Genomic DNA, 25,500 nt, shown 5'->3' with positions numbered 1-25,500 from the left:
TTACACTTTCCTATTTACAACATTCTAGCTAGTATGATAAAAATTGAATGTAGCACACGTGTAATGCTAGGTATATGTCGACAGTTTGGCGTCATACAGCAGCGCGCACGCGGTCGGTCACTACGCGCTACGAGGCAAGCTCCAACGTACAACTATAGTAATTCATACTTAAATATATATTCGGGCATATCTGTCTCAGGTTGTCTGGACCATTTGTTATTTGTTGTAGTATCCAGTGGCCAAACCAACTTCTACATTCAGGATTTGGTCGCTGGTGTTTGGAGAAATTGTTACTGTTTCTCGTTTTTATATTTAAAATCTATCGTGCACAACCATTTTACATTTTTAAACGACAAGCTTTCCATGAACTTTAACGAGCTCAAATTACACATATATTTTTTTATTTTCTCATCATATTCTCGCATCTTTTTTTCTTACTTATTTTCTTTTTTTTTGTTTTATGTGTGGTGGACTTAATACATTGGTGTGGAATTACAAAATATATGGCAGTATGTTGCGTTCAATTCCTTTTCTAACTAATAAATTATTTGAACTGAAATATTTGATTAAGTCGACAACACACGAAACATCCATTTACTATCTTAGCTGTAGTAGAGATAAGGCCGGGTTGCCTATTCTATTTGAATGATTAAATGGTATTCTAATGACGTGATGAATCGATTCTATATACAGGTTTAATAAAATATCATACTTCAAAAACAAAACTACCAATGACTATCAGGTAATTGAGGTAATTCCTTATTATTTAAATTGGTGCTATTTCGCGTGCAAGTAAATTTTGACCGTAGTTTGTGGCCACGATGAGACTTGCCTAAAAACTTGTTTAGAATTTAGCTGTAATATATCGTCTAAAAAATTTATTCGTGACTACTTAATATCTCGTTTAGAAATATGATATTTAACATTAGCGAGGCGAATAAGTAACTAATGTCTAATAAATTCTAAGATAGTTTGCTCCTGTGGATTACAACTTTTGGTTTAAGTATTTTATATGATATGGTTTCACGGCAATTCTATTATTATTCATAAGATGCATTCCAGAAAAAAATACAGATTTTAATGTGTATTTTTCTTTGCATGTTGCGATATTTCTGATTGCCTTTTAAAATGTCCGTCGCAGTAGCAGTCCACACGAGTAAATCCTACGATAATACAATAAAAAGGGCGTGGTAAACTATGATAAAGAGTCCACAATTGTAAAGCACCTGAAGTTAACAATACATTCGCTGGCTTCAAGAGCTCTAAATTTAACAACGACGTCGAAAATAATATCACACATTTATAGCGAAGATTTCACACACATCACTGCGTCCTTTGACACGGTCCAAGCCGTGACACAATCATTCACGCAACGTGGCATTTTAAAAAGATTTTTCGTATAATTGGTTTCAGTTCATAAGTTCGTTTTTTTTCTGTGCAGCGCCGATACCACTCTCACTCAGTTTCCCCGCCCAACACTAGGAAATGTGTGATGTAACTTAAAAAAAACCAACAAAACAAAAACAAATGAAACATACTTAAAAAACTTTTATTGAAATAAAAAAAAATTGATTCAACAAAAAGTAAATAACTGAACTAAGTATATAAAATACAAGACGATAAAGAATGTAAAGTAAAAATAATATAATGTGTAAGTGTGTTTAATTATAAAACATAGAGGGGCATGAAATATTAAATCTTATAAAAGTATAGCATAGTAGGTACTTATGTACTGTTTTCGATATAAATGATACTTTTTTAAAAATAAAATATAGTACAAAATGAATGACTGCCTAGTAACTAAAATAATAAAATCAAATAGAATCGAAAACAAAAATCCTATTCTTAATTAAACTAATTGCCCAATAATCACGACATATTAAATCATTTCAGTCAATGAGTATTTAAATGCTTAAAATATTTTGCATTATAGCTTTCACTTATCGCCCCAAATAAAGAGTATTCAATGATATGGAATGGACACTTCTTGCTTCTTATTACATAAAAAAGTCATGCAAGGAGTAAAGATAAAAAGATAATAAATACATACATTGGAGACGATCCCGAAACCGCTTGACGTTTACCAAATTCATTTGATGTTGAATTAAAAGAACTTGCTTTTCAAAATCGTTTCCACTGTCATGCAAATTAATTATGCAAAAAATATTGCAATAGGTAAAGAGAATTGAGCAATTTTAATCGGATCTACTAAGTTAAATAAGCACTGAAAAGTGTAAGTTTACTTACATTCCAAAGGCCTCTATTTATCGAGAAATTGTCAATGGCTGAATGAATGTTAAATGGAGCTGGATAAATGTGTGGCGTGCTTCTAGTTGTTAAATAAAATAATTATACTAAATCTTTAAGATAAACATTTCACCATTGTAAAGGTGTATCTAGGTGTTTTATAATGAGATTTTTGTACTAAATACTAAATGTAAACACTTACATAGATCTAAGCAATGTACAAGTAATATTTAATATAATATCAGAGAGCCTAGTTATTAATTCAATTTATAAAGAGAATTAATAATAGGAAAGTGTTTAATCCGAGTTTGTAATTCCCCGACTAACGTAACCCATGGAAACATTGAGTGCAAAAAATGTACAGAAAGTGCTCAAACGAGTAGAAGTAAAGATAACAGATTATAAATTAGAATGGTGTCTTATTCTATGCTAAATATTGGACGGTGTATTATAAGAAAGTATGGAAATATAATTTTGGAGAAGAATAAATATATAATACACACAGAAGCGAATTAAATAGTATTTTGTTATTCAAGAAACCAATGTAAAAGAGGAATATTTTGTGCCTTTAAATAAACAAAACCAACTGAAAACGTAATACAAATGATAGAAAATACAAAACCTTTATTTAAGTCCAATGAGTGGCTCGACTCAAATCTCAATTCCAGTGAAGCCACACAAAGTTTTAAACTCAAAGAGTCAGAGAACCAAAGACAACAAACTGAATAGAACAACAGTACGGAAGATAAAACAAAGGAAGGTTTTGGCGTCCGTTGGGGGGTGTGACTGGAGTGGCAGCCCACCTACTTAGATGTAGGAGTAGGGCCCATCGGTGAGGGCGCTGCACAGCAATAGTCAGGAGGCGTCGTCCTTGCCGGCCGCGGGCCGCTTGTTGGAGCGGTACTCGACGCCCGGGTCGAATTGCATTAGGACGAATACCTGAAACGAGAATACAACAAAAAGTGTCAGTCATGATGAAGACGACCGAATGGCGTAGTGGTTAGTGACCTGACTACTGAGCCGATGGTCCCGGGTTCGATTCCCGGCTGGGGCAGATATTTGTTTAAACACAGATATTTGTTCTCGGGTCTTGGATGTGCCCGTAAAATGGCAATAGGCCCGCCCCCTATTACATTGGGACTAACATAACACTCTGGCGAAAAGTGGGTGCAGCAATGCACCTCTGCCTACCCCGCAAGGGAGTACATTGGTACAAGGCGTGAGTGCGTGTTTTTTTTTTTTTTTTGTTTTTCATGATGAAGATACTGGCAGTGAACATCACAAATGAGTTGTAACCTCGTCGCAATAGATAGATGAAAAATTGTTCGAAATGAGTATGAAATATGAGTACAGTAACGAATAGTAAAATGATATTTCTATCAAATCAAATCTACTTCTAAAGTTACACTTCTGAGTCGAGCTGCTCCGGCGACACTTACGCAGTGACAGTTAACTTGTGTTCGACCGAAGTGTCACAGTGACAAGTCAGTGTCACTGCGCTTGTGAGCCGCGTGACTCGGAAGTGTACCTTTAGGAGTAGATTGATACTTCATAGTTCTCTCTCTCTCTCCATGATGATACTTCTATACCCACACTCATCTTAATTAAAAAGCACATTGCTCTAGTAATATATCCGTGTTTATAATTAGGTACCTGATCAGTAGGCAGCAAGCAAAAGTCATCAGGCGGGTTCGTGATGACATATCGTTTGCTGCTAGCGTCGCAAGACGACGAGGTATCTCGGAACCGGTACAGGCCGATGCACAGCATCCCATAGGCCCTTAGAGCGGCCACGAACAGGTCCCCATACTTGCCCGCTTCGCCGAACTGGGCTAGCGGCCCGTCGTACAGGGAGATCTGGCCGACTCTACACCGGTCCCTGGAAGAAATGGCAGCATTGAAGAAATAGATTTCGAAAGGTTTTAGCTTGTTACCAGTCGTAGACCACGTAAGGGTACTTGTTTAGGGATGCAGTTAAAGAAACCCACATTTTATCACTTGCAAAGTTAGCATTGACACTCTTTGCTATTCTATGGGGTTATTAGTTGTCCATGTCCTCCCAAGTTCATATTTTCCAGGATATCTGTTAAGTGACTTATGAGCTTGATATTCCGTGTCTCCTGTCGCTTACTCGACATTATCGCACGACCTATCTCGTGTTTGACATACAATATTTTACATGTATATGTCGCAGGCATCTGGTTTAATCTCCTGTTTGATTGAACCGCTAGCCCGTTCATTGGATGACGCTACTCAGTTGAATGACTAAAGAACAACTCGTCAAGTGGTTGACTGTAACGTCCAACGTCTTGGCTGAACGTTATTCAGCGAAGTTGTTAAATGGGATATAGTATAGCAACTTTGTAATGTCTGGTTAGGATGAACACGACCAGACAAGAGTCAACAAAAAGACTATTTTACAAAGCTCTCATCTCACAAATTAACTAAACAATAACAATAAACGTACCTTGATATTGTTGTTCATAATTATCCATTTTCAGCACATTTTTTCTTTGAAACTATCCGCCGACGGTGTAATAATAGGTAAATCCATGTTGTCACACAATTTTAACATAAATAACGTACTTTAAAGCTAATTTATTTGCAAAAAATAACAATACAAGTGCTTTTTGTGTCAGCTGTTCGCTGTTAGACGCCATATTTGTTTTATTCACCACCTGACTGATTTTAAGTCCGCTAACTAGTTGAACGTTTTGTGACGCTTGTACATTCAACGTTCGGCCTAGTCATACAACTGAATAGCGTCATCCAATGAACGGGCTAGCGGTTCAATCAAACAGGAGATTAAACCAGATGCCTGCGACATATACATGATATGTCGTGTGGCAGGGAATCGAGGCCTCTTTTGACGTAGATTAAACTACTATGAACCTGTTTCACAATATCTCGATAGTGGCTATATATACCTGCGGGATAAAAGACATGCAATGACTTTCCGTTTTTGTATTATGTTTTAGACAGTGACAGCATGTCTTTTATCCCGCCATATCCAGATATTGTAACACAGGCCCTAAAGCTAAGCTTGATGGTAGTTTACCTATTACTCAGACTCTCCGTGGTGGAGTACCCGCCGCGCAGGCCGGCGCCCTCGGCCAGGATGAGCTCCAGCTCGGGCGTGGCGCCGCCCGTGATCAGCGACCGGATCAGGGTTAAGGCATTCTGGTTGAAGTATGTCTGTGAAGGAAGGTTGATTTGTTAGGAGTGGGGTTGGTTTTTGGTGTGGATTATTTTGTTGACGTATCAATTAGTTATCTTTTATGGTCTATGTTTGTACACTGTATGGGTTAATGTTTAGCTATTTACATTGCTAGTGTTTGTCAACCTCCCTTTAAATAGATCTTCATTAGAAGTATGAAATTGAATAATGCGGGAAAAATGCGCTTTGTGTAAGTACTCGTACCTATGTATTTTTTGTGTGTTTTTTTGCCAACTAGCAGCAAAATTGGGCTATGGCTATGAGCCAATGCGTGTGTAATCCACATTATAATAATAGCCAAAGTGATTTTGATCTGCGGTAAAAAATAAAACATTGACTCATTCTTGAAAATTTGGGTCATGTCATATTGTCCGGTATCTTTTGGTTTTACGAAACATTGTTACTGTTTCTTTTGAACAATTATTTCAAGCAATATTTACTGCTCATATTATGTTACTTTTCCTATCGCTTCAAATACTTTTCGCGTAAACTCGCTTGGCCCATTGCATACTCTTTAAGCTTGCTTGTGTTGGGGTCCACCAAACCTACTAAAACTCTTCTGTTGACGACGCGTTCCATAGTTAGGTATTTAATTGTTTTATTTATGATTGTAACCACTATTGCGATATGTATCCATGACTTGTATTAAATTATGTATTAAATATTAGTAAACGATCTTCAAAAATGTTTTGCATGTGAATGTAGTTGCGTATGTGACGTCACTACCACCGCATCGGCGGCGCAAGCGCGGCCACCTTCAGTCTTTTGAAGTCTTTGTCTAGCCGTTATCACGAGCGCTTTAATTGACCGGTTAAATTTGTATTTTCGTGTGCCTGTTTTCAATATAAACCCGTAAAGTGTTTTTCCGGCCTTTTTACTTCCTACACCACACTCCCGTTAGTTACAAAGTGGTCTTCGAACCGGATTCTAAATGTTTCACACGCCAAAAACGGACGGTAAAATGGTGAACACACGGAGTGCTGTGAAACGCGAACTAGTGAAGAAAGGGTGTGAACCTACGGGAAGTCAGTCGCTGAGGAGGCATGCTGAAAGCGAACCGCCTAAAATTGAAGAAATTGAGCCGCAAATGGAACAGAAGATGATGCTTAGCCGAACATTCGCAGTTGAGGGTAGCACGAGGTCGGCACCGAACGGTCGAGTAACGGCCGCCGCCGCCGGTTCAAAAACTGTTGCTAAGTCGACGTCATCATCTTCAATAGCTCGCAGAAAAAGGTTAGAGTTGCAGGCAGCTGAGGAAAAAGCGAAGATACAAATGGAACTGATTGACAAACGGCTACAGGCAGATATTGCCGATTTGGAAGATGAAGAAAATTACAGTCCACAGCCGTCAGAAGGCAAATCCAATGAAGAAATCGAGAAGTGGTTGGACCGCAGTCACCAGCAGCAAGCACAGACAGCACTAACAGCACAGCCTGCCCACGATGATGGCTTGTACTCGGGCGGGCCGCGCCCACCGCCGGCACCCGCGGCAGCTCACGCCGACGCCGCCGGCAGCGAAGGGACAGTGCAAATGTTGGCCAGTGCACTACAGAAAATTGCTACTGCTGTGGCTTCTAATGCAGGTAACTCCAACTTACTTAGTCGCATGAGCACGCCCCGAGACCTCCCAAGCTTCTCGGGCGACCCCATGGAGTGGCTCCATTTCAAACAAGCGTTGGAGGAGTCCACGTCGCTCTGCAGCTTCAGCGAGAAGGAAAACCTTTGGAGGTTACGTAAGTGCCTACATGGAGCAGCCAGAGAAGCCGTTGCTGCACTATTAATAACGGCTACGTCGACACGAGAGGTAATGTCGACACTGGAGCTACGATTTGGAAACCCGGAGATTATAATATCTAAGATAATAAACGACATACGTAAATTGCCCCCCATGTCGACCGAGTATCACAGGGACATTGTGACGTTCTCGGTGAAAGTACAAAACTTTGTAGCAGCTGTACGTGCTGTTGGGAGAGAGGACTATCTACAAGGCATGAACATAACGAACATAATTTTATCGAAGTTCCCAGCAGTGCTCATACCGAGATGGTCTGATTACAGTTTCCCGCTCATCAAGGATGCAGCTCCTGGGCGGACCCGCCTGGAGATTCTCGCCGAGTTCCTGCGCGACGAGGCTGTGAAGATAACGTCCACGGCAAACCTAAGTGTATTGTGCCCGCGAAGTGATAAATATAAAAATACCGATCATAGTGCGACACGCCCATATACAGTGTTAGTCAATTCGAATCAAACGGGCGCAGTGAATAGCAATAATAACAAGTGTTCGTTCTGTCGCGCGATTAAACACGAGCTCACAAACTGTAGAAAGTTCAAACGAGCTTTACGTAAGGACAGATGGCAGCACGTAAAACGTTTCGGCATATGCTTCAAGTGCCTCATCTCACGTCACGATCGCGAGCAGTGTCCCGCGCCCGCCTGCGACAAGGAGGGCTGCGGCGGCGCCCACCACCGCCTACTGCACTACGACGCCGCCGGCAGCAGCGAGCCACGCAGGGACACCGCGGCCACCACGTCGCGGACACCCTCCTCGAGTGAGGCTGACCTCGAGGACCCCCTTGCGGCGCAGACGGTAGCGCACGTCGGCACACGCAGCTGTAAGGTCCTACTGAAGGTAGTACCCGTGCGGATCCACGGGCCCAATGGGGCCTACGACACCAGCGCCCTGCTGGACGACGGGTCGACCATATCGCTGGTCAGCGAGGAGCTGGCGGCGCGCGCGGGGCTGCGCGGCCGCCCCGACACCGTGCATGTGCGCGGGGCCTGGACTCATAACGAGATGGTATTCAAAAGCAATATAGTTCAAGTAAGCTTATCTGGTGTGAACAATGTAATGCATTCTATAACTGCCCGTACTTGTAAACAACTCAATTTACCGTTACAAACACTGTCTATTGTTGAATTTGAAAAATATGATAATCTGAAATTCCTTAAAAATGAGTCTTTATTATGTTATTATACTGATTGCAAACCTGAATTACTTATTGGTCAAGATAATTGTCACCTGTTGCAAAGTATTGAAAGTCGAATAGGTAAAAATATGGAACCGTCGGCAACTTTAACCCCTCTAGGTTGGTGTGTCCATGGTGTGGTGCCGGTGCAGCAGCAGCGCGCGGCCGCGAGCGCGGGGCTGGTCAACTTCCTGACCGACTCGGGTGACCACGACGTCGCGCGTGAACTGCGGGACATCCACGACGAGGTAAGACGTGGATTTTCTATTGATGCACTAGGTGTGTCAACAAAACCTAGGCCGAATTCTGACGACGGAAGCGCTCGTCGGCAACTTGAGGAGTCGGCCACTTTAAAGGACGGTAGGTGGTTTGTCAGTCTTCCATGGAAGGACAAGAGTTGCAAAATGCCGACTGAAAGCTACGCCACAGCCTTAAACAGGTTGAAGAGTGTAGAGAAGAAGATGGCAGCCAATAAGGACTTCGCAACAAGGTATACTGAACGCATACAACATTTGTTAGATAACAGTTTTGCATCACAACTAACAGCTGATGGTCACCCTTCTGAACGTACTTGGTACTTACCTCATTTTGGAGTTGATAACCCAAACAAAAACAGGCTCCGGCTGGTCTTCGACGCCGCCGCGAAAACAAAAGGCTTATCATTAAATGATTACCTACTAACAGGACCGGACCTATTGGAATCTATATTCGGTATTATGTTACGTTTTAGAGAAAATTAAATAGCTGTAATTGGTGACATCAAAGATATGTTTTTAAGGGTCAAAATTCATAAGGAAGATCAAGACGCCCTGAGGTTTTTATGGCGTCCGAGTCAAAGTTTAAATACCCCAGTAAAGACATACACAATGGAATCTCTTATCTTTGGTGCCAGCTGTTCCCCATTTATAGCACAGTTTATTAAAAATAAGAATGCGGACCGGTTTGAATTATCTAAGCCGGCCGCAGTGCATGCGATTAAAAAACAACATTACATGGATGATTATATTGATAGTTTTAGCGACGAAGCCACCGCGACCGAGATGGTAAATAATGTATCTTACATACATAAATCCGGCGGCTTTGAGATTCGCAATTGGGCAAGTAATAGTTCGGCCGTCTTAGATAGTTTACCGCCGGTCACCTTGAGTACTGCTGCTATAAGGTTCAAAATTGATAAGCAGAGTCTTGGTGAGCGCACGCTAGGGTTAATATGGTATCCTTCTGAAGATTTGCTGGGTTTCGACGTGTCGCTGAAACGCATCCCCGACGATAACTCACAGGGAAACAGCGGCCGACGAAGAGAATATTACTACGAGTAGTAATGTCCATCTTCGACGTATTTGGAATCCTGGCTCCTTTTACAATTCAAGGTAAAATTATGCTACAGGATACTTGGAGGTCTAACATCGGATGGGATGACGCAATTACGGATAACACATTTGAAAAATGGGTTCAATGGGTCGAGTTGCTGAAAACTATTGAAAAGGTGAGAATACCTAGATGTTATTACATCTATTTTCCCCGTGTTGACTGATACGGGTTCCGTGACGTCGGCGGCGATGACGTCACCACAGCTGACGCGCCCAAGGTCAGCGAGCGATGCCGCTACCCCGAGTGTAGGTAATTATAATAACTTTAATGAACTACAGTTACACGTTTTTTGCGACGCTTCCACGCAGGCGATGTGTGCTGTGGCCTATTTTCGTTGGATAGATTGTCACGGGAATGTTAGTGTTGCATTTGTAAGTAGTAGATGCCGAGTGGCGCCGGTGCAGCCGGCCACCGTGCCGTGCCTGGAGCTGCAGGCCGCGCTGCTGGCGGCGAGGCTGGCAGACACCTTGATTAAAGAGCATAGATTAAATGTTACAAAAAGATTTTTTTGGTGTGATGCATCCGTGGTTTTGCATTGGATAAATAATGATGGCAGGGTCCGGCTCGTCGAGGTCAGGACTCAGTCCGGTCGCTGGAAGCGACCAGTCACGCGCGTCGCTAGAATACCTATTGGTAAAGAGTGCTGAGTCAGCACTAGGGGGGGGAATGTTGACGACGCGTTCCATAGTTAGGTATTTAATTGTTTTATTTATGATTGTAACCACTATTGCGATATGTATCCATAACTTGTATTAAATATTAGTAAACGATCTTCAAAAATGTTTTGCATGTGAATGTAGTTGCGTATGTGACGTCACTACCACCGCATCGGCGGCGCAAGCGCGGCCACCTTCAGTCTTTTGAAGTCTTTGTCTAGCCGTTATCACGAGCGCTTTAATTGACCGGTAAAATTTGTATTTTCGTGTGCCTGTTTTCAATATAAACCCGTAAAGTGTTTTTCCGGCCTTTTTACTTCCTACATCACACTCCCGTTAGTTACATCTTCCATCATTGGAAGCAGACCCGTGCCCCAGCAGTGGGCACGTGATTGGTCGTGATGATGATGATAATTAATTTTGTGGGCCAATGGTGCAGCTAATTATTAATATTTAGCTGCACCATTGACAAAAAAAAAACTTATTTTTCTCGGATAACCCTTATTCTTCAATAGCAAAATCCAGTCCGAAGGATCAAAAAAGGGCTTTCAACTAACAGTGGACATGAGCGAGTCGAGCACGCTGACGGCAAAGGCGGTCCCGCACGCGAACGGCTGCGTGAGGTACAGCTCCGTGTCCGGGTCGTCGTCGTCGTCCTGGTCCAAGAACTGCACGTTGCTGTCGTTCACCAGCTCTGTGAATGTGTTGGGAATGGTTGGAGTGAACGATAAATTGAATGGGTTAACCTTAAAACATTTACAGAGTTGTTGGACACGCGGAGAATGCGCTTATTCTACCATAAAGTTATGTAGACCTTTTACGGCGAATGCGTTTCATTGTCTTACTAAAGTTTTGCATTCGGATTTTGACATCAATCATGCTTTAAAATCAATTACATAGGTATTAATTTGAAAGTTACATGGATATACATAGTTGTCTTTCTACTTGTAAACTGTAACGGTTGCTGCAAGTCGTTCACATGCAAAAGTCACTAACGTTGTCGTTCTAGTAAATAATAAATAGTACCTGTAATCATAGGCACATTGGCTCCATAGACCGATCCTCTCCGTTGCAAGAGAACAGGCGCAGGCGGATTGCCCTGCGGAGGCTGCGTGGTGCTAGTATTGCCGTTGGGTCCCGCGCCAGCACTAAGGACCCCTATAGTATCGTCGAAGGTCATCGCCTTGATGTTCAGGGAAGCCAAGATAGCTTCCTTGTCGGCCAGCGTCGGGTCATCGTTGGATGGCACCTTCGCTGACAGGATACAGCACATGTCGCACAAGTTGACATTTACCGCACGCAAGTCGGCCCGGCTTAGAGGAGAACCCTGCAAGATTGTTATGATTATCGCTAGTTATTCCTGTAGGTAACTCGATTTGGAGAAACCTGATTTCGTTGCTTATTTAGATGACATGATCATTTATTCCATAAAGTCACCGTTTAGCGATTCTAGCCACACCCACGATCACAATTTTAGTTTATTTGATAACATGACTTACGTTCAAGACAGATATCTTCGGCAGGTTTTGCAGCATCTTCCATTCTCTCCTTATGTAGTCCACGCTGCCCACTATCACGACATGCTTCAACTCGTGATAGTGGAAGTTGGACGCTCTGAGTGGCATCACCAAATTTCTTAAACCTATCAATGGAGAATCTGGGTCCGCAAACAAACAAACCACTACGTGCCCGTTCAGGACCGTCATGGCTGCTTGATTTCTGTCCTGTAATAGGAATATTGATTAAATTTTCAATATTCTAGTAAAAAATATTTTTGCATTCTTACACTTTTTCCTTGATACTTACTAATATACAATCTTCGAGATTCCTGGCAGGACTCCAATGGAACATGCCAGTGGAATCGTACTTCATTTCAGTCTTTTCAAAGTCGAAATCTTTCGACTGGTCGTCAGCTAACCCGGCCGGTAAGCTGACTCCATTGCTGTTCTGGTTTCCACCGCTGCTTCTACTCGTTGGCCTGTCAGATATACAATATGTTATTTCGGTTTTTATCCTTTTGAAATCTACATGTGAAAATTCAGCTCAGGCATTACGTTTGCTAGGATTTTTCTCGGTAATCCAATTATTTTTATCAGGCGTTTGTAAAGGCTTTGTACATTGTGCTGCCATTATGCTTTGCTGAATTGGTTGTTTGTGGGTATTGCATTATCAAAACATCGTGTCGATACCTAATCAAGTAATCACTTGACAACATTTATCTAATTTATGTGTTAAAGTTTAAATACAAATTTAATATATTATTAACTACTTTACTGTGCACAAAAAACACTCTTTAACATAGCCATTCGTTAATATCGTGAAATAAAATATAATCATATAAAAAATTTAACATTTTATAGTTTATAGTGTCAGATATTAAAGAGTATTTAGCGGCAAATAATTTAAATAAGTACGTAATTATATCGAAACCATAAACAGTGAACACTACGTATGATAAAATAAGTGCATAAACATGCTGAGACAGACAATATCCTAAAAATATAAAATGTGTTACGTGCTAAGAGCCGAATTTTTCAATGAAGAATAATTAGGTAGGTATAAGTAATTAAAAATGTGCGAGGTAAGAACTATTTTACCACAAGACACTTGATGAACTCAAAAATACAACTTACTATGACCACTTCACAAGCATTCTCTACAACTATTGATTCTAAATCCAAGACAAAATAATAATAATAATGATGGCAAACATCATCACATGACTGCCCAAATCTACTAATAGTAAAATCTAGCTGATAGAGGTTGAATTGAATTACATGAGCTTTTTCACTTCGTAGGCAAGATGGTAGGCCTGGTAATTCGTATCTTGATCTTGCGGATTCCTGTAACACAGGGCCAAAGTGTCGTCTCGAGAAGAAATTTTCATATAAACAAAACAAAATGTGCAAAAATCAATATAATAGTGTAGAACGCACTACGCGCCGTGCGCCTTGGTGCTTAACGGAAAAAGTGACGTCAAACATTTAAGGCTGACAATTATCTTGATCTACGTTGGTATTGATAAGAATTTAATTTATATGTTCTTTAGCTTAAAAAGGTTATGCACTTTTTTAAACATTTATTACTAAAGTTATGGTACTGTTAATAACTAAAGTACATCGGTTTTTATCGAAAACATGATATACTATACGTTTCCTGAATACTTTGAATAAATGTGTGTGTTGATGGGTTGGAATGTGTTTGTTGAATGACTCACGTGTCAGGCGGTGCCCGGTTCACGTTGGGCTTCACTTTGTTGACTTGCCTCGTGGTGGTGGTGTTCATCAGCTGATTCGCCATTGGAGACAGCAACGTTGTCGGCGCCGCACCCCGATGATTCCGATTTATTACTGAAAACACAAACATTCTTAATTCCTACTGCTATTGCAGATACGTTATTGGCAAGATAGTCAACCGGTTTACTTACAACTAATGTCTTCCCCACGTTCTCTCGCAATTTCACCTGAAAGTAATAGCGAATGCGTATGTAGATGATGCAGGCATCAAATAAAATAAGCGCTTTTGAATTTTACTTGTGATTTGGGCATTTACACAATTGCATTTACAGTTTGGGGTAAAGTTAGTTGAATCATTTAGTGAACATAAAATAAGTGACGGCCCATCTAAAGATTTTGCCAATTCAGTCAACAAATAAGTGGTTGTTAACAACAACAAGAAATCAAAGTTACTCAGAATGAAACTACAGAAGCGGATTAAATAATAGCATTCAAAGGACACTCATTTGGTTTCAAACGAACTGATGCATTACCAATGATGGGTAGTAGCGATGTTCGGCTAACGTACAAACCATAAATGATAAAATACATATCCGCTTTAGAGTTTACCAAGAAGCACAGGTCGATGGAGTTGCAAAATTCAAATTTTGATCTCTTTAAAATTAGGGAACTAAAGTTCAGTGCAAAAATAATCAAAAACGTAAAGTGATATGTAGCGTGAACTTTTTAATTTTATTTTACTACCTAGACTATTTTTAGTGTCTATAGTAATTTTGCCATCAATCAATATTCGCTGAATCCATTAGATGCTCACAAAATGTTGTTTGCTTTAGAAGCTGTGAAACTACAATTTAGCCGGGTTCATGCCTGATCAAGCGATCGTTCAAACAGATTTAAATCATATCGGAGTTTTCATTTTTTCAATTTGGGCCTTATGGTGCGCTACGGATATGCGTGACTAAGCATCTAAGTGCAGGACGTTACCATTCAATGGTAAACAAGCACATTGCGCCGTTCAGGTGTGTGGAATGTACGCCAATGAAGATTATGTTATAGAAAATAAAACAAAAAGTATATCACTCAGTCGTTGTCTGAGATGTACCTCGAACATGGACCTTCTTGGGCAACTCTGGCGGCGTGAAGGTGGGGGGAGGGTGGTGGTCATCTGCAAAACATCAGCATAAGATCGCATTCCGAAACACCACTCATAGATACAGTAATACGCCTACTGACACATTGCAATCGATGCCATACATCGTCGTTATTGTACTTCCTTGTATATTGATGACACGGTCTTTGCAGAACGTACTTTAGCTTCTTGTTTTAAATACGCTGAAACTATCACTATAAAGTTGAAATCACTTTTATCTGGTATTTAGCAAACAAAAGAGGTAAAGTGAGGCTGAAGTACATTCTGCGACCAATTTACATATAATTTACAGAATTAAGTATATACAGTGATACTAGAGTTAGTTGATTAGTAGTTACAACATTCACATGCAGGTAACAAACGAGATACAGTAACACACACAAAAATAAGACTATCTAATAGACAAGCTTACTATTTTCTATCGTAAAATCTACATGGGAAATTTCTTCAAGTAATAATGAATTTTATCAACCCTACGTGATTTTGAATCTAATAGGAATGGCAAAATGGCTGGTAGATGTAAATATAAATGAAATGGCACGTAGCGTACTAACGTTTCATATTTAGTTGGATTTGATTGCGGAGATAGCAGTAAAACTTACAAGGATTTGATTTATTTTACAAATGGCAGAGGTACCGTGATCTCGGCAGGAACTCTTGCAGTAGAACTGTACTCAATGTTGACGGTTCTAGAGGCGGGACGATCTAACTAATTGAACATTCCCTAATACATTAATATTCTGATACAAAATTCAATTTAACCATATCGTTGAAGCAAACAATTCACATTAATTCCAATTAAACACTATTACTCCACAACATCAATATCAGAGGGACTAACTCGATGCAACATTTAAAGGATCAAAATATTACTCCTATGAAATATTACGAGATTTACACAGTAAGAACAACATCGAACACGTAAATGGCACCGGTGATGCCTTTGGTAGTAAATATTCAGCTAATAGAGGCAAACATCTAGTTGCTGATATAAATTTAAATGCACATATAGTAACGAATCAGACAAGACATTAATGACAGGACACGACATTGCCATTGCGCCCAGCGTCGCTGCGGCGAATAGCAATAAACATCACATCGACAGTACATAGATCCGAATACTTAGTTACGTACTTGCCCTGCCAACCATCTGCACGGCGCGTACGCCCTTCCTGAATGTGGCCACTAAACCGAGAAACAAGAGCTTTAAATCCATATGTTATACAACATCTAATTTAGAATATACCTTTTGATTAACAGGGAAACGACTGGAAGAGTTCGCAAATCATAGACGTATGCAAACAGAGATGCAAAGCTGAGGAATTGTTCCTTTGTGAGTAGTAACAGGTTGCAAGATACACATGATCACGAAGTACTTAGTAGGAACAGAGGCGCAACGTTACAAATGCTCAAGCTCGTAGCCTTCGTCGTATCCATGAAGAACTAAATTAAAATTCATACAAATATACTCTAGGTTAATGTTGTTGTCAAGCAAAAGGCGGCGAGATCAAGCTTTATAACATTCAAACAATCAATATTATTTAAACACCCGTCAGTATCGATGGCCTAAGTCGGATATGTGCTTGCTAAGTGTATACATGTCTTGGTACTGAGGGTAGTATCGCTAGGAATCGTTCTATCAAGCGATCGGTAACAAGTCATCGGTGAATGACTGCTGCTCTAGAATAGCTCTGCGTGTATCATTTTGTGAATTAGCTTGTACTGTAGCCCAAGTTATACGGTTTCATATGAGCAATGGTTAGTCGATGCAAACAAACTAAACGTGTTGTGAGGTACGGTATTATGATAATGAGCTCCACCGGGCTCCGTACCGTCGTGACAACTTCGATATGTATTAAGATTTTGTTTCACCATCCCGCTCTGCATCATCATCATTCCGACATCTGTAAAAATCCAAACACTGACACACAACGAACGTATCGTACGCTTCTATCTGTGCCCAACTCGTCGGGACCAACGTCGAGCAAATCAAATTCTTTCAGAAACTCCGTTTTTGTGTTTTTTGAATTATAATTAATGTACTTACAGAAGAAGAATTTGATTTACATCGAGGTTCACTTGAGTTTTTAATGATATAATGGGTGGATAGCGAGTTTAGTTTTCGTCGACCTAGTGTTAGTCGTTGTCATTAGCACAGACTAAAGCATCGGAACTGTTCTAGAAAGTCTTTGTAACATTTAAGCTCACTCTGAATGGGCAGTTTTGGTTTAGCACTTGTAGGCTATCTTCACACATGTTTCTGAGACATGCTTTCATGGATATTACATCTGTGACTAGACGGTACTATGATACTCTTGAAAATAATAGTGGCGGTGCAACATTTGACTTTGCGATATATAATATTCTACAAAAATCGAATTCATACATGCATCATAATTATGTCTGTGCTGGGCCCATCCAGTGCATCATATGGTTTCTAAATTTTGATTCCTGATTCGCGGCGGTGACCATTGCTCCCACCGAACTAATTGAGAGTTGATTGTCCAACATTGAAATTTAGATAATTTGGTATAGGTATTATATGATGCACTAAGTCCTCTCAAAGATTCATACATATACGAGAACAGAGAGAGATATATCTCAAAAGGCATAGAAAAATGGTGAAGTGTCGGAGTGCTTTAATCGTAACGTGGCAATTTCCATACGAGCGAGCAGACAAACACAATGATGGCTAGAGGGTGTACGAGCACGGGTCAAGATCGATCCAGTCTTGTGAGGTATAGGACGCAACACCACTAAAGCAACTCAAATTATAGACACGAAAAATAAAGATCGGAAAACGTCAATTTGTGAGGTTAGGTGTGGTGCAAGTTACCTAGGTCGGCTCCAACCTTCCGCTGGTGTGCGGTCACTAAAAGTTTAGCCGAAGTTTCCATTAATGTCTCAAAGTAACAAACTTAGCTAAATCGTGTGAAGTCAACAAGAAAACTGCGGCTGTGTTGTGTTCTTATGATACAGTGTTCATGTGACAGTATTGAGGGTTCAAGTGTTGATCAACGTGATACATCTCTGACATAACACAGCTCTTAAACAACAACATACCATTTCTCCAGAAAGAATGTCACAGAATTGTTTTATAAGCATAAAGTTATGTTAAGCCTCAAAAGTTCATTTAGAAATCTTAGGAGTTATAATTAAAGTATTTCATGTAAATATTGTTCTAGTTAAGTAATCAAATGATCTTACAGTTTTTGCATTTGCATTTTTTTATCAAAGTTTCATCTTTGATGTCCTCGTGACAGGCTTTGCAGTAGTACCACGCTCTGAAAAGTATTAAGAAAGTCGATATTAACGAGTATTGTTTTTTCAATAATTAATGACTTTCTACATTAATTTGTTTCTACTGTTTTATAGCGAGTTGTGATCTCACCTTTTGACTTCGTCTGCAGACTGAGCAATGAAGAATCCCTGAGTGTTGGCGTGAATCTTTGCGCTTCGCGGGTTGATTGAGATCTTGCTATCGGCTCCTTCCTCACCTTTGATCTCTATTGCCAGCAGCAGAAGTTTCAACTTCGTAAAACACAACCTGGGAAACATTATTGTACGTATTTTTAGAGACTTCGATGATTGCAATTTACCCTAAAGCAGTATCTATTCATTCAGTAGGTTAGTAAGTTCTTGTCAAAAAAGAATTTCATCTAAAAATAAACTTTTATATCAGGTTGGCATTCCAAATAGTAAACTTCAAGTGCGTGCAAAGATAATTATGTTAGTGAAGTTCTAAGGTATCTGATGTTGTAATTTCAGTATTGAAATGCTATAAAGTATTTTCCTTTGTGATTATAAAACTTAAAATTATGGTGTATGTGTTCATTTGTAGAGTAAATTATGTTTATGATACAGTAATGCGAGAAAGGGAAAGCACAAACTAGAATTAGTAAAAGCCTAGATAGAGTGTGAAAGCAATTTTAAGCAGATATACCATATCCAGACGAAGACACTTTATGCAAATCTAAAGTTGAAAATAAAACCAATGCTTTGTTAATTCAAAATTAAATAATCATGCAAGAATATAAAATATCTGCACCTTCCGATTAACTACGTGCACTACGTACATTTGTACAAAACATGAGTCCTGAAACTATTTAATGACCTGAAACATTCTATACAAAATCAGATAGTTAAGACAAACGAAACGTGTGTTAAATCTATAAAATTACGGTCTCGACTTCCAAATGCAATCGATTTACGAATTCTAATATTTACCCATTCAACATGCACAAACTAGTCTGAAAATTAGAAAACCTTAATTACCAAAACGTGACATTGTTAATTATAATTGACCAACAGAAAAATATCGTATTAGTGCACAGTTAGTTAGCTAAGGTTGCACACAGAATCTACGGTGCTTCTAAGAGGATGCGGGAAGGTCCAGGGTTGGGTCTTACTCGCTCGCTTGAGGGAACGTCATTCCAGTGAAAGACGTCGACAGGGTCTCCGTGTACATCTCGCAGCCAGTACCTTGCAGGTAATCGTTCTGCCAAGCTTGAGTATCGGGAGACTGTAATCAACCAATAGAAGACGCTCATGCTTTGTTAGTGACAGCTGACGCTGCCGCCGCGCGCTCTCCGTCGCCGCCTACTCTATGTCAGTTGTTGGAACATTCAGGTGGACAACGGTGCTTCAAGGTTTTATGTAGCCGGTATCTACTTCTATGTTAAAGGATATCTGGTACATTAGTTTTATAGGATTTTATTTATTTACATTCACACCTCCGGGGTCAAATTTAATATTATTAGCACCCTACCAACCGAGTTAATCAGTGCAGCACATATTCCCAATCCGCAATCATAGGCCGTGTGGTAATGAGAAACTGACACACCGAGAACTGACACAACAACTGAAGCTTGCAACCAAATGGTAATTACACATATTACGGAACGGTAAGAAGCTATGCAGTAGTTGGAGGTACTACTCCAAGGGTTAGCTATGGAATATACAGCTTGACACATCGGGGGTTTGTAAAGTGTGTGTGACGTAGTCGGTGGCGACCGGCCGACGTCCGCACTTACTCTGCGCCATCTTTGAACGGCATCCCGACAAACGTCGTGCTCAGAGTCTCGGTGTACATCTCCAACCCAGTGCCGCGTATGTAGTCATTAGTCCATATAGCCATCTCTTGGGACTGTGGAAATTTCGCATAAGACATGTTACAATACGTTTCTGTATTTCTATCAAGGGAACGACTTACGTTTTTGGAATCATCACCAATTTTGTTTGCGTCACAAATTTTCGTCGAACGCGCTTTGTTGGCGTTATGCTGGCTTATGTTGGCCGAATGATTGGGTGATAGTAATCTTAATCAAAGAGATGTTGGAATATTGGCTCACCGTTTTGAAGCTTCTCATGGCGAAGAGGTTGGCCATCATGGTGGAGAAGCCGGGCGCGAGGCAGCTCTGCGCGATGAAGCCGAGCTTTAGCTCCGCCAGGCAGATCACGTCGTCGCCCTGCTTCCAGTCCCACGACGGAATGTTTAGAAGATACGCCTGGAAGTTACGAAAACAATCATAAGTTAAATATACCTTCTCAATGAAAACATTGTTGAACCGTATACGGTTATAGCTCAAAAATCAAAAGACGCCACAGGCCACAGCCATTGTGACGTACATAAGAAATATACCCACATGGTTTAAGAAACACAAAATAATACTTAGAGCAATAAATAAATAAATAAATAAATAAATAAAATTTATTTTTCAAATCAGTGTGTACATACAGTTTTCTAATTATGTTACTTAATTTAGTAGCTACACGTTATTGCACACAAAACAATTATGAGACCCTACTCCCTAATAAAGGGCATAGCCCTGTAGTTTTAGGATAAGTAGTGATTGCTCAACCCTTAACTGGTGACTTAGGTAGCTAAAACAAATTACCTAGTTTAATAAGTTACTTAAATTTAAATTTAACGTAGATTTAAAAAGTAAATCATACAGAAAAAGAAAAAGAAAAACAGACTATATGAATGTGTGTGTGTGCGTGTGTGAGTGTGTGTGTGTGTGTGTGTGTGTGTGTGGTGTGTGTGTGTGTGTGTGTGTGTGTGTGTGTGTGGTGTATGTGAGTGTGTGTGTGAGTGTGTGTGTGTGTGTGTGTATAATGATGCCTGCACCTGCATAGAGTATTGAAAATATACAATGAAATATTTTATATTCTTAGCACACTGGTTTTAAAGACGACTCAATGAAGTCGTAATCCTTCGTTAGTAGCCATATCTTAACCTTATGTTTGCACTCAAAATTGTTTAATTCATACATTTTGAGATGCTTGTTTACATGATTATATATAAAAGGACCGAGAAAGGGGAAGAAACACTCACTGAATTTAGTATTAAACTTTTTTTGATCACATACAATATCAGATCTACGTTTCAGCGTTATATTTTTGTCAAAAGGTGTGATTTCATGTTGAAGCCGAATTGTTTCCAAAAGAAATAGTTTTCTTACTGTCAAAACTTTGAGGGAATCATAAAGGAGTGCGGTAGGAAAACGATAAGGTTTATGATCTATGACTTTCAATAACGCCCTTTGTGAAATTTCCAAATTGAGGAAGAGAGTCTTATGAGTTCCACCCCAGGACGTTATGCAATAAGTAAGCACACTCTCCCCGAGGGCATAATATACTCTTATCAGTGAGTCAATATTCATAATTTGCCTCAAGTTTTTAAAAATATAAATCAGCTTCCTAATTCTTCCGCATAGGTGTTCAATGTGTGACCTGTAAGAGAGATTGTGATCTATAATGACTCCCAGATATTTGATTATAGAACATCTTTCCAAACTAGCACAGGGACATGTACCATTAGTGGAACAATTTGGAGCATGGATAATTAGTTGATGCAGTAACTCCGGTTGTGTAGAGTTTCTTATTGAAAAGGTAATATATTTAGTTTTGCTGGCATTTACGGTAAGGACATTTTTAGATAGCCAGTGCGAAACCTTATTTAACCCTAACTGTGCAGATTCAAAAGTGTCTTGCCATGTATCCCCTGCAAATAATAATGCGGTATCATCTGCGTAAGCAATTAGTCTACCACCCATTTCCAGAGAACATAATTCGTTTAAATAGACGAGAAACAACGTCGGACCAAGAATACTTCCCTGTGGTACTCCATAACAAATCGGTAAATCTCTACTTACATGCTGACCGATCTTGACACACTGGGTTCTACATGAGAGATAATCAGAGAAAAGTTTCAGAGGAATCCCTCGTATACCAGAGTTGTTTAGCTTATCCACAAGTAGTGGCACAGAGACAGTGTCAAATGCCTTGGCAAGATCCAGGAAGATTGCAATCGGTTTTTTATGATCATCTAGTTTCCCTGAGATATACGAAGTCAGTTCAAGTACTGCTTTTGACGTTGATTTTCCGCGTCTAAAACCGTATTGATTTTCGGATAGTTTATGATACTTTTCAAGGAAACCAGTTAGCCTGTTATTCAATGCCTTTTCTAAGACTTTTGATAAAGCTGTCAGAATTGATATTGGTCTATAATTGTTGACACTGTCTCTGTTACCACCCTTGTAGATTGGCACAACGACACCTTTTTTCAGCACAGTGGGAAAAACACCTAATCTAAAACACTGGTTAAATAGATGGACTAAGACAGGTGTAAGGATGTGTTTGAACTTCTTCAGGAACTTGGTAGATATAGAGTCCCATCCAGTTGAACACTCAGTCTTAAGACCATTAATTAGAGTCCGTATCTCATCTTCGTCAGTGTCTAGCAAAACGAATGTATTAGATGTGTTATCTAAGGGCAATACAGGTTGGGAAAGGTCACAGCTGGCCAATGCTATTTCATCCTGGTTGTTGGCTACAGAAGAGTTTGACAGGACTTTTTCCGCGAGATTTTTACCAACATCTACAAAGTGCTCGTTGATGTGGTTAATTGATCGATCTGCATTCTCACTGTCAATCAGCTGTGTACTGTGATTGTCTTTTTTGCCTGAAGATGTTATAGATTTAATTGCCTTCCATAATAGCTTTGGATTTCCTCCCGCTGATTCTATTTGTTCCTTTTCGTACTGTCTTTTCTTTTGCTTGACTAAGTTAAAATAATAGGATTTGTATCTAAGATAGGTTGTTTTTATTATATTATTGTTTGGATTCATTTTAAATTTGGCATGTAAATTGTCCTTGTTTTTTTGGCATCTTAATAATCCTTCAGTCATCCAGGCTTTTCCAATTCTTTTACGGGACGGGATCTTTACTATGGTAGAATTATCTTTGATTACATTTTGAAGCAAATCAACTAGTTTATTTAATCCTTCATTGGGGTCCTCAATTTCTAAGATTGACTTAAAATTATATGATTCGAGAGACTCTCTAACAGCATCATAATCCACTTTAAGAGTTGATTTAGATATTGGGTTAAATTGTTTTTTAAGATTTAAATCAAGGAGGACTGATCTATGGTCAGTAACAGTACTTTTGATAACGATAGTAGAAGAGGAAATCTTAGATTTTAGAAAAACATGATCAAGACAAGAGTTACTTTCTTCACGTGTGACAAAAGTATGACACGAATGGAGGCCATAGAAAGCTAGTAGGTTCTGGTATTTCTGACTATTTTGATCATCACACCCGGGTAGGATATTTATATTTATGTCACCGATGAGGACAACATTCTTATAGTGACTGTATTTTTGCAAGAGGTTGTCGAGAAAATCTAGAAACGTCTGTAAATTATCTTGTTTAGTACCTATATTTTTATCAAACGCGTGATGTCGATAAATCGCAATAAAAACCACTTCATTAGATATCAAAATTAAACAGTTACATGTTGAGCTAATGGCCTCTTCGACAACCAAATTCATACCATTTTTAAAATAGACCACAACGCCATCATTTTTGTAATGATTTGCGCTTGTTGACATTGTAGAATAATTTTCCAACTGTGGTACATTAGGGCAGCATGATAACCAACATTCTGTTAAGATGAGGATGTCACAATCTACTTTTAACCGTTCAAGGAGGACCAGAAAATCAGAGAAGTTTGTAACGTGTCCTATGCTTCTAATATTTTGGGTGATAATTTTCAGACTTGAAGACATAACCAACTTATGGCAATTATCTGCCTCTGTCTCATGGGCATTAGATAAAGATATCTGATCAATGTCTTTTATTAAATCTTGATTATTGAATTTTAATTTATAGACAAAAAGATGAACTTTTAGAATGACGCCACATGTTTGTTATGTTCAGGGACGTGTTTGTGACTGTCCTACAAGGCAAACATTTCAATAATGGATTACAAATCGAATTATGTAATGATTTTTGGCAAATTTCCGGCAGAGTTACGTGAAAAAGTGTGTTGTATGAGTCGAGTTTTGAGGTAGGGGTTAATGTGTATTGTGTGTGTACTATTGTTTGTAGTGTAGTAGTGAGATGAGTGGAGAGAAACATTCGCTTAATATAACATGAAACATGCATTAATACACTTATAATAATAATACTCGTAATAACTAAAGCACAAAATATATAGCGCAGGTGATCGAGAGCTAGTCAGTCTTGTCTTTTTAACTTAAGTAAATCCTCTTCACTGTTTATCTGTATATGCGCCGCTCCTTCCGATTTTCTTATAAATACTACGCCATGAGAGGTCCAGCAGTAAGCATAGCTATTCTCTTTTGTGAACAATCGGGCCTGATAGAACAGCCTGCGTACCCCGAAGGGCAAGTATTCAGATACAAATATCGGTTTAGGGGGGCCGTTCAACTTAATGCTGCCAGTGTTGAGTTTTTGTTCTTTCGGGCGACTTTTATTGTATAGCTTAACAGCAGAGAGAAACTCTTCTTTTTTTATGACTGTAGTGAAATGGGCAACAATCGGCGTAGATGTTTTACTAGTCGAACGCTGCCGATAAACATCATTTATTTCTGCCAAAATTATAGGAGACTCTACAGTAGAGGCCAGCTTCATTATTACATCAGTAATCTCCCTCTTTGTCTGGAACTGATCACTGGGTAGATTTCGTATCTCAACGGAAGATGAGAAAGATTTGCGTTCCATGTAATTGATCTTTTCCTCTAATAATTTAATGTACTTCCGATCTTCTATCTTCTCGGCTTCCAGAATTTCAAATCTTTTCAGAAAAGAATCATAGGAATCGGAGAGAAAGCAAACGCTTTTTTGTAGTTCATCGTTCTGATTCTTAATCTTCGTAACAGATTCTTGCAGGGTAACGAAGCGCTGCTGTATGTCACCACTAAATGTGTCAAACATTTCTTTAATGTACAATTTAATTCCGGCGTCGCTATCACTCTTTTTTCGCTGTGTAACATTTATACTTATGTCATCATCTCTCGGGATCTTTAAGTTACTGGTTGTGGCAGCATTATTTTGTGAAGTTGTTTGAATTATTGGATTATGCGAAGCTCCTTGGGTTGTAGTTTTAGGTGTCGGTGGAGAGCGTCTAAGAGGCATATTCCTTTAACGCAACACTGTAGTCAAGTAACGTCTAAGCGGGCAGGGGTCACGCTTAAATGGTGGCGATCGACGATTTGGTACAAAATGATTTTCCGTCCAGTTTAAGTAGAGCTCTGTCAACTTTATGTTTGATGTTGAAAGTATTAGACAGAGTCCGTCTCCCTTCGTGTCACTAGTTAGCGTATTTGACTGACCTTGTTACTCATAA

At 39.5% G+C, this 25,500-nt stretch overlaps 1 protein-coding gene across 40 annotated transcripts in view; it reads right to left on the bottom strand.

Annotated features, from left to right (window-relative positions):
• Positions 1-1,638: 1,638 nt before the first annotated feature.
• The window catches only part of LOC105388890 (calcium-activated potassium channel slowpoke), a 54,542-nt gene continuing 30,680 nt past the window's right edge, over positions 1,639-25,500 (bottom strand). For 6 of the 40 annotated variants that reach the window (XM_038106394.2, XM_048623173.1, XM_048623174.1 and 3 more), the window contains exons 11-28: positions 20,195-20,350; positions 19,253-19,365; positions 18,235-18,390; positions 18,051-18,127; positions 17,680-17,715; positions 16,676-16,747; positions 15,978-16,028; positions 14,796-14,858; positions 13,885-13,920; positions 13,675-13,807; positions 13,235-13,300; positions 12,264-12,435; positions 11,957-12,181; positions 11,484-11,784; positions 11,015-11,151; positions 5,306-5,442; positions 3,901-4,126; positions 1,639-3,186 (exon numbers count right to left, since the gene is read on the bottom strand). In XM_038106394.2, the coding sequence (XP_037962322.1) occupies positions 3,103-3,186; positions 3,901-4,126; positions 5,306-5,442; positions 11,015-11,151; positions 11,484-11,784; positions 11,957-12,181; positions 12,264-12,435; positions 13,235-13,300; positions 13,675-13,807; positions 13,885-13,920; positions 14,796-14,858; positions 15,978-16,028; positions 16,676-16,747; positions 17,680-17,715; positions 18,051-18,127; positions 18,235-18,390; positions 19,253-19,365; positions 20,195-20,350 (2,241 nt within the window). In that variant the 3' untranslated portion in view covers positions 1,639-3,102. Of the gene's footprint in view, positions 3,187-3,900; positions 4,127-5,305; positions 5,443-11,014; positions 11,152-11,483; positions 11,785-11,956; positions 12,182-12,263; positions 12,436-13,234; positions 13,301-13,674; positions 13,808-13,884; positions 13,921-14,795; positions 14,859-15,977; positions 16,029-16,675; positions 16,748-17,679; positions 17,716-18,050; positions 18,128-18,234; positions 18,391-19,252; positions 19,366-19,876; positions 19,990-20,194; positions 20,351-25,500 lie in introns of all 40 variants that reach the window. The other 34 variants (XM_038106440.2, XM_038106812.2, XM_038106617.2 and 31 more) reach the window with 24 other exon arrangements.

The sequence above is a fragment of the Plutella xylostella genome, chromosome 9 (assembly GCF_932276165.1).
Source record: "Plutella xylostella chromosome 9, ilPluXylo3.1, whole genome shotgun sequence".
In the NCBI taxonomy this organism is placed as follows: Eukaryota; Metazoa; Arthropoda; class Insecta; order Lepidoptera; family Plutellidae; genus Plutella; species Plutella xylostella.
The sequence above is the reverse complement of the archived record's forward strand: the minus strand, read 5'-3'. Positions and strand labels throughout refer to the sequence as shown.